At 44.3% G+C, this 16,625-nt stretch overlaps 1 protein-coding gene across 1 annotated transcript; it reads left to right on the plus strand.

Annotated features, from left to right (window-relative positions):
• The first annotated feature begins 10,834 nt into the window (after positions 1–10,834).
• C21H1orf53 (chromosome 21 C1orf53 homolog) lies at positions 10,835–16,273 on the plus strand. The gene is made up of 3 exons (XM_031438341.2): positions 10,835–11,675; positions 14,645–14,746; positions 16,043–16,273. Exons 1-3 carry the CDS (start codon positions 11,412–11,414, stop codon positions 16,112–16,114), a joined length of 438 nt encoding a protein of 145 aa, XP_031294201.2. The 5' UTR covers positions 10,835–11,411; the 3' UTR covers positions 16,115–16,273.
• The last annotated feature ends 352 nt before the right edge of the window (positions 16,274–16,625 follow it).

The raw sequence follows: 16,625 nt of genomic DNA on the forward strand, positions 1-16,625 counted from the left end.
ACTGATGGTAAGTAGTTTGAGTTTTGTCTGAAAAAATATTTGTTTCACACACTAGTGTGCTTTGATGTACGATTCCAGGTTGACGGGGATTTCATCCAGCATTCTGAAACGATTAAGCTGTTGCCTTCAGGTTTCTAAGGCTGCTGATTTCAAGCTGACTGTTGTCTAATTGTGATTCCTGAGTGGGGAGGTGACTTTCCTCTCTGGCCATTTTCAAGGTCTCCCTGTTTTAACATTTGTGCTGGACATTCACCATGATGTTCATCACAACTTTTTTTTTATCCTGTTTGGGATTCATTGTACTTCTGAGTCTGAGAATTTGCATTTTCTATCAGTTACAGGAAACAATTCTTATTGTTCTTTCCCATCAACTCTGTTATCTGCGTTTGGAATTCCAATTAGACATCTGATAGACCTCCGATTCTGTCTTCCGTGTCTCCTTATATTTCAAATTCCCATCTCTTGATCTTTCTATGCTTTAATTTAGGAGATACACACACACACACACACACACACACACACACATACACACACACACATACATACATATATATGTATGTGTATATGTATATAAAACACTCACTTCAGTGATGCTTAATTTACCCTTTAACTGACACATTGAGGGTTTTTTCTCTTTTTTTTTATTAAAGTCTAGTCAGTTTACAATATTACGTTGGTTTCTGGTGTACAGCACAGTGCTTCAGTCTATAGGAACATACATATATTTGTTTTCATATTCTCTTTCACCATAAGTTACTGTGGTACTGAATATAGTTCTTCTGTGCTATACAGAAGAAACTTGTTGTTTATTTATTTTATACATAGTAGTATCTGCAAATCTCCAATTCCCAATTTATTCCTTCCCACCCCCTTCCCCCACTGGTAAACCATAAGTTTGTTTTCTATGTCTGAGTCTGTTTGTTTTGTAAATAACTTCATTTGTGTCTTTTTTTTTTAGATTCCACATATAAGTGATATCATATATTATTTTTCTTTTTCTCTCTGGCTTACTTCACTTAGAATGATATTCTCCAGATCCATCCATGTTGCTGCAAATGGCATTATTTTATTCTTTTTTATGGCTGAGTAGTATTCCATTGTATAAATACACCACAACTTCTTTATCCAGTCATCTGTCAATGGGCATTTAGCTTGTTTCTATATCTTGTCTATTGTATATAGTGCTGCTGTGAACATTGGGGTGCATGTATCTTTTTGAATCAGAGTTCCCTCTGAATATAGGCCCAGGAGTGGAAGTGCTGGATCATAGACTTATTTTTATTTTTTTAAGGAATCGCCATTCTGTTTTCCATAGTGATTGCACCAAACTACATTCCCACCAGCAGTGTAGGAGGGTTCCCTTTTCTCCACACCCTCTCCAGCATTTATTGTTTGTGGACTTTTGAATGATGGCCATTCTGCCTGGTGTGAGGTGATACCTCATTGTAGTTTTGACTTGCATTTCTCTGATAATTAGTGATATTGAGCCTTTTTTCATGTGCCTATTGGCCGTTTGTATGTCTTCTCTGGAGAACTGCTTGTTTAGGTCCTCTGCCCATTTTTGGATTGGGTTGTTTGTTCTTTTGTTATTAAGTTGTAGGAGCTGTTTGTATATTCTTGTCAGTCGCTTCGTTTGCAAATATTTTCTCCCATTCTGTAGTTTGTCTAACACGTTGCGTTTTAAATGTTAGCTATTCCATTTTTCATTTGTGAATTTCCCTTCAGTTGTCTCTCCAATCTGTTCTGCTTTTTAACCTCCTGTGTTATTTCCATCTCATATTTTCGATTCTAATTTTTATTTTCTTAAACATTTTAGGTCTTGTTTTGTATCCTCTAACCAATAATTGGAAGTCTTGGTTGGTCAGATCGTATCATTTGCTATTTGTGTTTGCTGTTGTTTGCAATACCTTGATTCCTCCTCTGCTTCATAATTTTGTGTTGTGACGTCCTGGTCAGCAGGACTTCTTCTGTGGGAATCTTATGGAACCAGGATTGAGGTTTTATGTCTCTAGAAAGAACATATTTCTCTCCTTTTGCTTCATTAGGCAACCAGGGGTTGTACTGTATTAGGGCAAATTCTTGTTCTTACCCTGGCTTGGGTTTTACTGGACTTAGTAGGTATAATGGACTGAATTGTGCCCCCACCAAATTCCTCTGTTGAAGTCCTAAGCCCCACTGTGACTGTACTTGTAGCAGGGCCTTCGAAGAAGTATTAGGGTTCAGTGAGTCATAAAGGTGGGGCCCTAACCCAGTAGGACTGTTGTTCTTACAAGAGGAGGAAGAGACACAGGGCTGCACGCCCAGAGGGAAGACCGTGTGAGAACACGGGGGTGGGAGGGTTGGGGGAGGAGAAGATAGTCATCTACAAGCCCAGGAGGGAGGTCTCAGCAGGACCCAAACCTGACAACACCTGGACTTGGATTTCCAGCCTCCAGAGCCGTGAGAAGGCAGACTTCTCTCGGTTAAGCCGTCCAGTCTGTGGAATTTCATCATGGCCATCCTGGCGGACTAGCGTCTTAGGAAGCAAAACTTTAACCTCTGACTTGTGTGTGAGCAGACCTCTCTTTACAAGCTTCCCAGGAAGTCTGGGCAGAGGCAGGCAGGAGCCCTGCCTTCTCTCCCTCCTGGTGGGCAGACGTGTTGGATGGTCCACCCATTTAGTAACGGCAGGGGCCTGAGGGGACGGCTCTCAGCATGTCCCAACTCCACAGCAGGACCTCGGCTCAAACATTCATCCAGTGCAGGCCAAGGCCACATCTCCCAACTCCATGCAGCCACAAAACTCAAGGACCAAGACTGGAAAGCTCTCCGGGACACCAGCAGTGCCGGGGACAAATGACAACCCTGGTGTTCAGCTCAGTTTTCAGGTTTTGGTACCTAGAATTTTCCTCCTTTTTCAGGCTTACCAGTGCATTTAAAAGTACAGTTGTTTCATATTTCCACTTAGGTTTTTTGTAAGGAATACTTTTAAAGATCTCTACTATGTCATATGCCTGGAAACTGAGGTCCCCTTAGTCTCATTATAAAGAAAACCTTCCCAGAAGCTTTCCTGCGGAATTTCCCTCACATCTCATTGGCTGGGAGCCTTTGTAAATCCATCAGCGCAGGAAGAATGGGATTTCCGAGACTGCCTTAGACTGGTCAGAATTCATCACAGAGCCCCACGGGGGAGGAATGGACAATGAAACAAATTTGGGGAGTAAGGAGGAAAGAACTATTGTGGAGACAAAATATCCTGCCTGAAATGTGGATAATTTAGGGGAGATTGGGTAAATTAGTCTGACTACAGAATGCTTGACCTAGAGTAACAGAACACAAGACTAGAAAGGTATTTCAGGGGTCAAATTGAAGGAGTACCAAAAATGCCTGGCTAATGAGTTCATATTTTATCCTACATGTAAAGTTGTGACACTAAGGATTTTTGAACCAGAAGATGACAATGAGAATGGTGTGTTAGCACTGCTATTCTGACGACAGTGTTAAGAATGAAGTAGAGGAGGTTGGGAGCAGAGGCAGTAATTACAATTTAGGAGTCTTTCGTGGTAACTTAGGCATGAAGTGACAGTTTGGGGGACTGACTAGAAGCCGAAATCCAGCAGGGCTGCCATCCCTCAGGGGCTCCATGGGACAGCCCGTCCCTCGCCTCTTCCAGCTTCCTGGGCTTTTGGCCTCAATCTCTGACTCCGTTGTCCTATCAACACTTGTTCGAGGATTTAGCACTCGCACTTCACATGATCCAGGATAATCTCCTCATCTCAAAATCCTTAGCTTAATTATACTTGAAAAGATGCTTTTTCCAAAAAAGGTAGCATTTACAGGTTCCAGGGATTAGAACCTGGACATGTACTTTGGTGGAAGAGGCATATCAGAGACTGTGAAACTGGATTTAAAAAAAGACTCAACTATTTGATGCTAAAAGAAACACACCTTATTTTTTAAATTTTTAATTTTTTATTGAAGTGTGTACAATTTTAGTTTCAAGTGTACAGTAAAGTGATTCAGTTATACATATACATACCTATGAATTTTTTCTTTTCAGATAAATTAGGGGTTGGGGATTAACAGACACACATTACTATATATACAATAGCTAAACAACAAGGACCTACTGTATAGCACAGAACTATATTCAACTTCTTGTAATAACATATAATGGAAAAGAATCTGAAAAAAATACACTTTAAAGACAAATAAATTAAAAGGATAGGAAAAGAGATGGGGGAGGGTATAGCTCAGTGGTAGAACACGTGCTTAGCATGCACTAGGTCCTGGGTTCAATCCCTGGTACTTCCATAAAAATAAATACATAAATAAATAATTAAATAAATAAATAACCCTCCCCCCCAAAACAGGATAGGAAAAAACATACCATGACAACACGTCTCAAAAGAAAGCTGGAGTGGTTATATTAATATCAGACAAAGTAAATTTCAGAACAAAGAAAAATAGAAATAAAAAGGAACTTTTTCAATGATAATGGGGTCAGTTCATCTTGGGGACATGACATTCCCATATATTTACACATTTAAAAACAGAGCTTCAAAGAACATGAAGGAAAAGCTGAACAAATCGCAAGGAATCCAAAACTCTTTCCAGGGATTTCAGTCCTCATTGCTTAGTAATTGGTAGAATGAATAGAAAATTATGAAGAATATAGAAGACTTGAACCCACTAACACATAGCTTGCCCTAATGGTTATTTATAGAGCAATCCACCTAATAACAAGGCAGAACCCACAATCTCTTCAAGTCTGAGGTGGAGGGAGGGGTGGGGGGAAGGGACCACAAAAGGGCCCCAGGAATTTGGGGTGATGGATACATCTCAAGGGTGGTGACGGGTTCATGGGTGTAGCTTATCAAACTGCACACGGTAAGTATGTGCAGTTCACTGTAGGGTAATTGTACCTCATAATGCTATTTTTTAAAAAGAGACAATCAGACGAACACACACGTAACAGGTAACAGATCACATATCCATGCACATAAAGCTGGCCAAGAATTAGTATCTCAAATATGTAAATGATGCCTCCAAATAAGTAAGGAAAAGACAACACAGCAGGAAAATAGGTGAAGACTATGTGCAAGTATTCTACAGAAAAACAACACACGGGACAAAGGAACACAAAAAGACGTTGAATCCCACTGGAAATCAGGGAAATGTAAATTGAAATTGCACTGAAACACTATTTTACACCCATCAGATAAGCAAAAAATTTTTGAGTTGACAATATGCAGGGCTACCTAAATTCTTTTGTTTTTCATTTTTAATGACATTTTTTCTTTCAAATTTTAGAAGCAATACATGTTCACTGCAGACAACCAGGAACACACAAGAGCATACATTAAAAGACAGCAGTCACCCACAATCCCCACCGCCCAGCGATACCCACCAGTAGCATGTGTATGCGTTTCGTCCTCACATCTAGTAAGTTCTCTAAGCTCTTATATACTGCTGGTGGGAAGGTAAGGTAGCAAACCATTTAGGAGAACAACTTGATCATAACCAGGGAAGTCACAGACGCACAGACCTGCAAGCTCGCCGCTCACGCGGAGGCGTGTGATCTGTGTGAATCACACCACAAATGCATTACGGAGACAGGGAAACGAATACTCCAAAGAGCCTTTTTTATAATTTTATAGTGGCTATAAATTAATAACAACCTAAACCCATCGACATGAAACGATGAAATAAACTGAGGTCTATTTAGACAATAGGATCCCCTACATGATGAAGATGAATGTTCTGGAGCCACATGAATTAATGGACAAATCTCGTGAAGGTAACGGAAGAATTCAGGATGCCCTCCGGGTTCTCCGTGTTGTCACAGATGGCAGGATTTCCCTCTGTCTTACGGCCGAGTGGTCTTCCGCTTGTGTACAGCCCGCCCGCAGTTTCTTCATGCGTTCATTCATCGGTGGACACTTAGTTGCTTTCACGTCTTGGCTGCTGGGACTAGTCCTGCCGGGAACGTGGAAGTGCGTGTGTCTTTTCCATGGAGCGTTTTTGTTTTCTTCAGGTAAATACGCAGAAGTGGAGGTGCTGGATACTATGGTAGCTCTAGTTTTAATTTTTGAGGAAACGCCATACTGTTTTCCCACCGACAGTGCACCAGGGTTTCCTTTGTCCACACCCTCACCAACGCTTGGTATTTCTTGCCTTGTTACAGGTGTGTGGTGATAGCTCACTGTGGTTCCGACCAGCACTTCCCTGATGACTAGCGATGTTGAGCACCTTTTCATATATGCCTATTGGCCATTTTTATGTCTTCTTTGGCAAATTGCCTATTCAGGCCCTTGGCCATTTCTTAATTGAATTATTTGGTCTTTTGCTATTGAGCTGTATGAGTTCCTTATATATTTTGGAGACTAACCCCTTATCTGATATTTGTTTTGCAAATATCTTATCCCATTCCGCAGGCTGCCTTTTCATACTGTGAATTATTTCCTTTGCTGTACAGAAGGTTTTTCGTTTGAGGTAGGTTTTTCTTTTAATTCATTGAAAAATCTGTTTAATTATGCTCAGATCTGGCAAGTTTTTGTCATTTACAAGTAAAAATTAGTCATCATTCGACCAAGCTAAGCCTCATGTCGTGAAGGACTGATGCGAAAACAGGCAACTGAACCCTTAAGCAGCTGAGGGCTGCCATGCAGAAGGGCTGAAAGCAGGAGTGTGGCCTCCCGGCTCAGTAATGACACAGGTTAACACTTGTGAGCCTGGCACTGTGCTGGGTCTTCTATATACAGCATCTCATTTAAGGTTCACAAGAACTCAGCTCTGAGATGTTATTCACATTCCAGAGTAGGAAACCCAGGCTTAGAGAATTTCAACCACCTCAGTGTCACAGAACTAGAATGGGGATAGGGTAAGGTTCCACTACAGTCTGTGTGCCTTCACACACAGTGCTTTTTCCACATGCCCTGCTACCACTGAAGGATTTATTTACTCACTGGGTTATGAGGTGGGCACTGTTCTCGATGGCAGAATAAAATGTCAGGCAGAGTATATATGTTTCTACTCTCATGGAGATTAGACTCGTGGGTGAATGACCCCACCCACCCGTGTTCCAAATGTGCCGCGATGTAAAAATCCTGCTATGGAGCGAGTGCTGTGATTTTGCAATGCTCAGTCATGATGCTTTGCTTTTTCGGGTACCCTTGGTCCCAAGATGTGGTACTAACAGGGTTAGCTCACAACAATGTTGTCTGAAATGTGCCATCCAGAGACACCATCCGATAGAGCAATCGTGGTGATGACATCTGTACAGAATTATACAAACGCAGCCATTCACACAGCAGCGGTGCCGTTAGACTGCACATCAAGATCCGATCCACAGTCCACGGGGTTCCACAGGTGCATCGAGTTTACACCTGCAGGAGACCTAAATGCTTGTGCTGTGCTGATCACTGAGGCGCAGCCCCGTGCCCACCACTGGGAAGATATTAACATGGATGGTACTCAGCCGACTAGTCAGACGCGTCCATGTCACGGGTATTTGACCTGAAAGTCAGTGTGCCTTTCATTCCGTCATGGAACAGTGGATGTGCTTTCTCCCTCAGGCAGCAGCGAGTGCAGAGAACAAGGCTCTGATTTGTATGTTGTATTTACTGCCTTAGCCGAGATCTCTGTGCCCCTGTGTTGGTATGTGGGAAATCCTACAAAACAGTGGCTGCCCGTATAATTTTGAAAGCACGATACTAATCCATGTATTGTAAGAAGGCACAAATGGAATTACATTCTTGGTAGCTTTCTGGCAGTGTCCTTTCTGGGAAATACAGTTAATACTGAATATACGTAAGAGTGGGTTTCCTCTCGAATACTTGCATAACAAAGGGGCCAGAAGTCATTAGTCTGGATATTTTCTGTGACAGTGACGGTGCATGGAGTTTATAATTGGAGTGATTGTTCAGGGTTAACAAGGCTGTACTTCACTGTCAACATAAACTGACTTCATTTGAAATGCAGCCCGTACACTGCACTTACCATTAATTCAATGACTGTTTGGGGGGAACTTACTAAATAGATTGTTAATAAAATCACACTTACCTTGTTATCCTAGTATATTGTGTCTCAGAAAACAATAGACTGAGATCAACTGATGTGTTAACAAAACCCAAAGCTGATTCTTAACCATAAAATATTGGGGGGGGAGGTGCATTCGTATCATTTCTTTACTGTGCAACTCAGATGTGGGTTGCCCTTACTCATTCATCTGTTCATTTCAACAAGCATTTCTCTCTCTTTTTTTTAAGCATTTCCTGTGTCCTTGTGCTGCTAGGGACACAAAGATCATTAAGATAGACCTTCACCCTTAAAGACCTCACACTCTGCCATTATAAAAGCCCTCACAAACACAAAACCATACAGTAAGAAAGGGCAAACATACAGACATGCTTTGGATGTTATGGGAGCACCGAGGTGGTGGTATCCAGCCCGGCCTGCAGAAGAAACAATGAGGAAAGTGAGCAGTCACGGAGGGCTTCCCAGAGGAGGGAGCATGGGGGCTGAGGCTTTAAGGACGGGTATAACTTCACCCCTCCAAGGAGATGAGGGAGATTTTTGTCAGAATAAATGTCACGCACCAAGTATGAACAAGGTATCCCCAGCACTTAGCAGAGGGGTTTGGTCCAGACTAAGTCCCTGTCATTTGTATTTACATCAATGAGCCCTGCTCTCCGTGGGGAGAGAAATGATAACAAACTAGAACAATGATGATAGCAGAGGAGGACAGAGCTGAGACACAGGGAGAGCAGGAAGGACCTGGTGATCGCCTGGATGGGGAGACATGAAGAGTCAAGGACCACTCTTGGGGAAAAAAATCTCTGAATTAGTTGTGCCTTTAGAAGAGAAAATAAACAGGCAAGTAGGATTCTGAAGGGAATGATGACTGAATCCGTTTTGAGCTTGGGGGCATATGTAAGCGGCTCAGTACAGCAGGTAGATGGGCAGTAGGGGCGACCCCTACACAGAGACCTGGGGGTCGTAAGCAGACAGGTAACAGATAAGAAGTGAAGATGAAACCAGATAAGGACCCGGAGTACAGTGAGAATTAACAATGGAGTCCAGCCTGCAACCTTCTGTGGGCAGTGGGGGGGAAGCCAGTCCAGTTCTCGGTAGAGAATGACCCCAAGGATGGAGGAGGACCTAAGACAGCTGCATCACCTGCTCAGGTGGCCCATACACAGCACATCCCAGGGACAGACACAAAGCAGGAAGGTAGGGGCCAAGGACAGATAGCTCTGGGCAGGCAGAGCAGCCCTCCTGCCAAGATGGGGGGGGGGGGCTTGCAAACATAAATGGTTATCATTCCCCAAAGACTTTTCTAAGACTGGCCCTGTGACAAAGTGTGTTCTGGGAAGTCCCATTAAATGAAACAAAGGTTCCCTAGAGGCAACCTTGGGGGCGTGTAACATCTGCTTTCAATCACAAGAACTGGGAGTGAAATGCGCTGGCTGAGGAGCATAACAGGTCATAACACACCATTCGGCTGTTTGAAAAACATCAAATACATAAATTTGTGTCCAAAAACAACTGTGCAAAACAGGCAGTATGGGGACAACATGTCTTCGGGTGACTCTGTGACTCCAGCACCAGTTCACCCACTGATAGCACGCTAACACTTGTAACTCACCAAAAGCTGACTCTGCGAGACAGGCAGGCATCTTTTCTGGGGCTTAGATCAGACAGTCCGATAATGTGTGCACCTGTCCAGTTTGTCAGAAAAAGGGCCCAATGCTGTTTAATGAATACGATTAAACAAGACTTCTATTTCATCTCTGTAAAATTCAGCTCCCATCCTTTGAATTAATGTCATGAACTATTAATAGGTCCTCATCCTCAATTTTAAAAACAATACAATCAATCAGAACTTCTAGATTTATTTCCTTTGAGAATTCGGTTTGGCAAAATAACACAGAAAACACACAGGTGATTTATGGTGAATTCCCTTTTCTACTCACAGCTGCTCTTTCCCTAGCTTTACTGAGGGTCCCTCTTCAGCCTTCCAGGTTTTAAACTCTTCTCAGATCACTAAGCTGTCTCCAGAGCCTGAGAGCTGATTTTTTATTCTAACACAAAGGAAACAGATTTGCAAAATAGGATTCCAATGTATTCATTCACTGTGAGATTTACAAAGGACCAACGGGGCCGTTTAATCTGCACCTCCTGAACATCCAAGTATGGTTATGGGGTTGTATGGTAAATGCTGGTGTCAGAAAAGGGGTGCTGATGGTCTCTTCTTCCTCTCCTGCATCACTCAAGTCTACCCTTGTCCTCAGGGATCAGTTCCTGCGCTGGGTTCCTCCAAAACTGAAGAACACTTAACCACCGACTACTCTTCAAGCCTGAAACGCAGGCTGAGAGTGGGAGGCGGGAGTGGTGTTAATTTAATTCTAACGCCTGAAATTACCTCCTGGGTTTGAGCTAATTTTCTCGAATACTGTTTTGTGGGGGTAGCAGGATAACGTTCATCTTTCAGACCGGAAATATGATTTTAGTTTGGACTTCGCAAATACTTAGCCCTCGCTTTTGGTCCTCACTTTACTCTGGGCCAAAGAACCAAGCCGCAAAGGAAGGCTCGGCTCCCAGCCTCATTCCTGGCAAACACCACCTGTAAATACTCAGCCTTTCTGGGTATGTCCAAGCTGGTGGTAAACAAACCTGGGGTATTCTGATCACTTTCTGGAATCTTAATAGTTGTGGCGATTATGCTGAAAGATACCAAGTCCAGTTTGACAAGAGAAAAGATGTCCACGTGTCATCTCAGAAGACCAATGGAATACTTGGAATGTAGGTCCCGTGAGTGGGAATGGCATGTTCTTCCCCGTCCCCGCTTCCTGTGGGAGCCTCCCCAGCTGCACTTTATCTCTAAGGCAGGGCCGGGTCCGCGCGCCCTTCGCCGACCGCCCCGTAGGGCTGGCCGGGCCTGAGCCCGGGGGTCGGGGTCCGGAGAGTCGAGGTCCGGATGCAGAGGCGGGGGCTCGAGTCCAGGTCCAGAGGGCGGGGATGGGATCGGGGGTCCAGGACCGGAGGGCGGGGGCGGGGCGGGGTCAGGGAAGGCGGGGTCCAGAGGCGCCGGCTTTGGTCCGGGTCAAGGGTCCAGGATAGGAGGTCGGGGTCAGGGATCGGAGGGCGGGATTAGGGGGTCAGGGCTCAGATCCAGTGAGCCCGGGCTGGGGTCGGGATCCAGGACCCGAGGGCGGGGTCTGGGTCGGGCCGTGGAGTCGAGGTCCGGGGTCGGGTCTCGGAGTCCGGGTCCAGAGGGCCGGGACGGGGTGGGGATCAAGGGCCCGGCGGCGAGGTTCAGGGGCGGGCTCCAGGGTCCGGGGCTGGGGCCTGGGACCAGGACCTGGCGGGCGCAGTCGGCACCGCCCCGCGACCCCGGCGCCGCGCCCCGCCTCCCACAGGCGGCGGCCATGGCGGTCAGGCGGGTCCCGGCGTCAGCGGGCGCCGCGCTCCGGAGGCAGCCGCCCGCCGCCCCGCCAGCAGAACCTCCCCGGGTCGGAGCAAAGTTCCGACAGCACCTCAGCTTCACCCTCTGCTCCTCTTCCGAGGGGGACCGAGGCGGCTCCGGGCCCGACTCGCAGGGAGGCCCGAAGCCGACGGCGGGGATTCTGGCGAGCGAAGAGTTAACAGCGGCGGAGCGGCGGATCGCGGAGCTTCACGAGGCCGCCTGCGCGGTGAGGCCCCGCCCCTTCCTCCCTGGCCGCCCCGCCCCTCCCAGGCCTCCCCCCCGGACGGCTGCCGGGGGAGCCGTGCGCCTGCGCGGTGAGGCCCCTCCTCCCTGCCCCGCCCCAGCGGCCCCGCCCCTCTAGGCAGTGCCGCCCCTCCAGGAAGCCCCGCCCCTCCTGGAAGCCCCGCCTAGACAGCACCCCCTGGGTCAGGGACCCTGCGCGTACCGGCGGGGAAAGAGGTTGCTGGAGGCCCGAGCTGGCCTGGCCTGGCCGAAGGCCTCTGACAGCGCGCACGCTTCCCGCTCAGAACTTTTCGCCTGAAAACTGGCCACGGTTTCCTATTCCGCGCAAAGAGTTAACTTGTATCCGTCCTGAGTATGAATTCGACTCGTCTGAATGCGACTGTTTCTGGGCGGGGGTGTGTGTGTGTGGCACTGGGGGAGGAGGCAGAGGAGCCGAGAAGTCACAGGAAAAATATGTCGTGTGTTTATCTGCAGGATCAGTTAAACACTGCCTACAGTGATTTCAATAATGAAAAAAGTTCTTATTTTTAATTTATTTTAATTTTGCTACCATCCTTTTGTCCTTTCCACGCTCACGGAGCACAGTTACAAAGGACACTGTAATCAGGCCTTTCCATTCTTCCCAGAGAATTCTTGAACTATGTTTTCTTATGTTTTGAGGATTTGACAATTGCTTGTTAGCACTAGTATCAAAACTTACCATCTTCCTTCACGCTTTCTAACACCTCAGACTAATAAGTTTAAAGGTAGCGTGTTTATATTTTTATCCTTTTGAGAGAGCAAGTGAGTTCTATAATATAGACACAAAAGAGATATGAAAGTAGCCTGTTGAATACACTGCGTGTGGCCAGTACTTGTTAGGGCTAGTATTCTATGGTCCAACTTGAGCCAAAGGAGCAGAGAAGAAAACCTTGGAGGTTACCTAAAGTTGACTTTTTTTTTTTTTTTTTTTTTTTTTACTGACAGTAATCCCTGAGATCCACTGTTGGGCTCATTCAAGTGTTGAATATTCCGCACAAAGACTCTAGAAAATGACTGACAGCTTTTGATTGTTCTTGTTTATACTTTTTTATTTCTTTAATTTTTATACTCTTAAAAATAACATGTATAATTTGTTTCCATTCTTCACCATATAAATGTGGTAAATAGAGCAGGAAGTTTTATTCCCTGGAGCACACACCAGTGGCCTGGAAAGAGGTTCAATCAGCCTGGGAAAGGAAAGAAACTTTTTCTCACTCGGGGAATCCACACTTACTTGATCAGTGTCAGTATTGCAGGTTAAATGACCATCCAGGAGACCGTAAGTAAACCCAATAACAAGGTTGTTTTTATTTGTCCACAAATCAGGGCCCCCTCCCAGTGGTCCTTCCTCCACATTTCCAGGCAGCTCTCTTACCTGTCTCCCTGGGCTGACGTGCATCCCTGAACGTCTGTTCTGCAGTCAAACTGTTGGCATTCTTGCCACATCTTTGCTGCCATTACCTAAGACTCATTTACTGAGGGTGAATTAAGTTTGTGTGGGCCACCAGTGAGCTCAAAGTTTCTCCATCAACATGGAAAGCAGGAGAGAGGCCCAGGCTCAGAAGCAATTGGTTAGACTCCCGGGTTCCAGGTAATTGTTCTCCGAAGACCCCCAGCCTGACACGTGGAAAGAAGCTGGCTAACAGAGTTCCTAGTATTCTTTTGTTTTTCTTCCAAGTCTTCCAAGGCGGGCTTGGTAAATAAAGAAGTGAGGTCTTGACAATCAGTCATTCTAAAGTAGTGTTTAGTGCTCCTGGTTTCAAGTAATCTGCCTCTGTGGTCACAAAGGCCCCTTAGACTGGCCTTGGGGCTTGATTGCTGCGTGTCTGCTGCCCTGGGCTCGCTCTGCTGGAGGGTCTCAGAGGAGACCTAGACTTGAACTCCAGTTGTCCTTTTGCTCCACGCTTTATTCACGAAGCGTAGTTGATTAAAACCCGAACTAGGGCAAAATATCCAGACATTAAGGAAGACACCCTGAAGATGTAGTTTGTCACATGCAAAAATATATGTTAGAAGACATATAAGTGTCACATGTGCTTTAATGAAGAGGCTGTATGCAGGAATCGTGCAGAGTGACTGCGTGGTGGAAGGGTTATATGAAAAGCCCAGGAGAAAGTTTCTCTTCAGAATCTCAAGGCTAAACTAAATAACATCACCCACGTGGCCCAGATCCACAGAAGAGCCTGCGTTACTTACTTTATCTTGCGACACCTTTTAAAAACCATGTCTGAGTGTAGGTAGAGCCTGCTTCTTTGGCATCTGAAGTGTTGCAGGGAAAGTTGCTTTTGATCAAACTTGTGAAAGCAGTGAGTGTTAACATGTTAAAACAATACTTTTATTTTGCTTAAAGACGGCACTAACAACACTCCAAAAAAAAAAGAAAATAGTGTTAAAATGTGCAGTGGAGTAACACATCATGAAGGTAAGGAAAAGTGTTCCATAAAACCGAGGGTAATACTCTTTTGTGAGGACGGTTGGTTTTGATTAGCACCTTTTCTGTAAGTTTAAATCATTATCCACATATTTTAAGTAGTGAAATTGCAACTGCAACTTCTGAGTGAAAGTTCATTTTCAGCCTCTTAAGCTCTTCAAGTCATCTAAATCACCTGTTATTAAACTTGTTCCCTAGAAACTGAATGAAAAATACCGGAGCCACGGCTGTATAGTTATTGGGTATAGAGGCTTTCTTGTTTTTCCATCAACTTCTCATTTTTCTCGAACTGTATATTTTCTCCTTCTGTCACATAAAGTTGGGTTGTGTCTAGTGTTGGAATGCATTCCGTCTTTAATTGCAAGTGCCACTAAAATTTCTGGGGAAGAAGTTTAATATTGTTTAAAGAAAATGTGGCAGCGTTTTATGAGTAGAGGTTCTGGTGACGAGATATGATGAGTACTGAGATGAATGAATGGTTTGATTTCCTGACTCTGCAGGCCGGCCAGCTGAACTATGAGGACCCGGCTACCGGCTACCTGGTGCTCACACAGCTGGCACACTTGCAGAGAGGCGAATGCTGCGGCTCCGCCTGCAGACACGTGGGTACCAATTCTGCAGGACTATGGCCGTTTTAGGTGCTTCTGTGACTTCGTAAATACTTAGTAGTTGAAAAACCAATCAAATATTTACCAGGCTGAATAGACCAGGAGTGCACTTTTCACAAGCTACTCTAGCTCAGGACATTGAAGTCCTCAGGATCAACACAGGACTTTTTTAAGTTAATGAAATTTAGTAACATTTCACTGTGAGCATCAGTTGCTTGAAAGGCTGTGATGGGAAATTTATGGCAGGTCTTTATTACAAGGCAACTTTTCACAAGGTTGCAAATAAGTTGTGTTCACTGGGCAAGTACAAAGAGGGCAGGAAAAGAAATTCAGAATATTGCAAACTATTCCAGGAAGCATTTATTTTTCATTTTTTAGCTGAATAAATAGAAACTTGCCCAACATTGAGAAGTGGGTTTTCTTTAAATGATAATGATTTCCTTCCTTCCTTCCTTTCCTCTTCTCCTCTTTCTCCTCCTTCTTTATTATTATCGTTATTGTTGTTGTTATTATTCCTCCTCCTCCCCCTCCCCTTCCGCTTCTCCTTTTCTTCCCCCCCCAGCCCCACCCCATTTCATCTTTCTGTGGTTGTTTCTACTCTGCCTTTAAAATAACCATGAAACTCGCTGCCTTAAACTCAAGTGCCATACATTTCCCACAATGTACATTTCAGTGACCATCTACCTCTGAGCTCGCTGATTAAGATGAACTAACTATGTGATCCTTCCCTATTTTGAGCAAAAATTAAATGGGAACGGGTTCTTCACTGTAACTTTTTAAAAGCATACTAGTAAGTTAAATTGTGATATAGTTAAGATTAGAAACAGATAACCTCTGATTGTAGACCACTTTGTATGTTTTGGGGCAAGAAGGTATTATTTCCTTAAACTTACCCACTTTATAATCAAGGAGTAGACACTAAATGCTGGTAATTAACAGTAACCAGTATTGAAAAATTAAGCCTTCACTTTTGTGCCTGTGACATTGGCTGTTTCTAATCAAATGTGTAAGAGCTTCACCTGAATTGAGGACTGGAGGATTTTTGAAGGGTGAGTTTTTGACAGTAGAATTCTTAACGTTGGAAGGATGCATCTAGGAGGTGATTCTTGGACCCTAATTAGGATCATTTGCCAGAGGGTGCCATCATTCTCCTCTTAGCCTGCAGGAGATGGATCAAATATTCTATACAGCATTATTAGCAGCCTCTTTTTTTTTTTCACCGTGAGAAGTGTACTTTTTCAAGATGGTTGTGAAATAATTCAACAATAATGTATTTTATTTCTTTTGCAGTGTCCGTATGGTCAAATCAACGTTAAAGACCCATCTAAAAAGAAGCAATTCAATTCATATTTTTATGTTTGACAACAGTCTCATCTCTGTTCTCCATCTAATTGAGCCTTATTAAAAAAATAAATAAAAGCCTAATCCAGGATTGCTTTCTGTGCTGTTAGCACTTGATAACTAGCATAATCAGAAGTCCATATACGAAAAGAACATCAATAAAATGAAAAAGCTAGCAAATGTTTGTGTGTTTCTGAAGTGGCACATTGATAGTTATTTTCCTTTCTTTTTGCTTCATTATCAGACATATGTTGAAGACAGAAAATAATGACTGTTCCACTAAATAAATGGTAGCAGTCGGGTCACATTAGTAGCTCTTCATTTTTTTTTTATAGCCTCAGTTCTCCTACTGTTTTCTCCTCAGTGCTAACAACCCAAGGGAGGTTGCTGGCAAATAGAACAGTTTGAATACGTTCTTCATTTTATTTATATCTGGAGCTATAAGAAGGTGGATATAAGGCTATACCACGCAGCATGTGAGGACCCAAGAAGTGCCAGTCTGCGTCCAGCAATGCTCTCATCTTCCATCTGT

This window comes from Camelus dromedarius, chromosome 21, assembly GCF_036321535.1.
Source record: "Camelus dromedarius isolate mCamDro1 chromosome 21, mCamDro1.pat, whole genome shotgun sequence".
NCBI lineage: Eukaryota > Metazoa > Chordata > Mammalia > Artiodactyla > Camelidae > Camelus > Camelus dromedarius.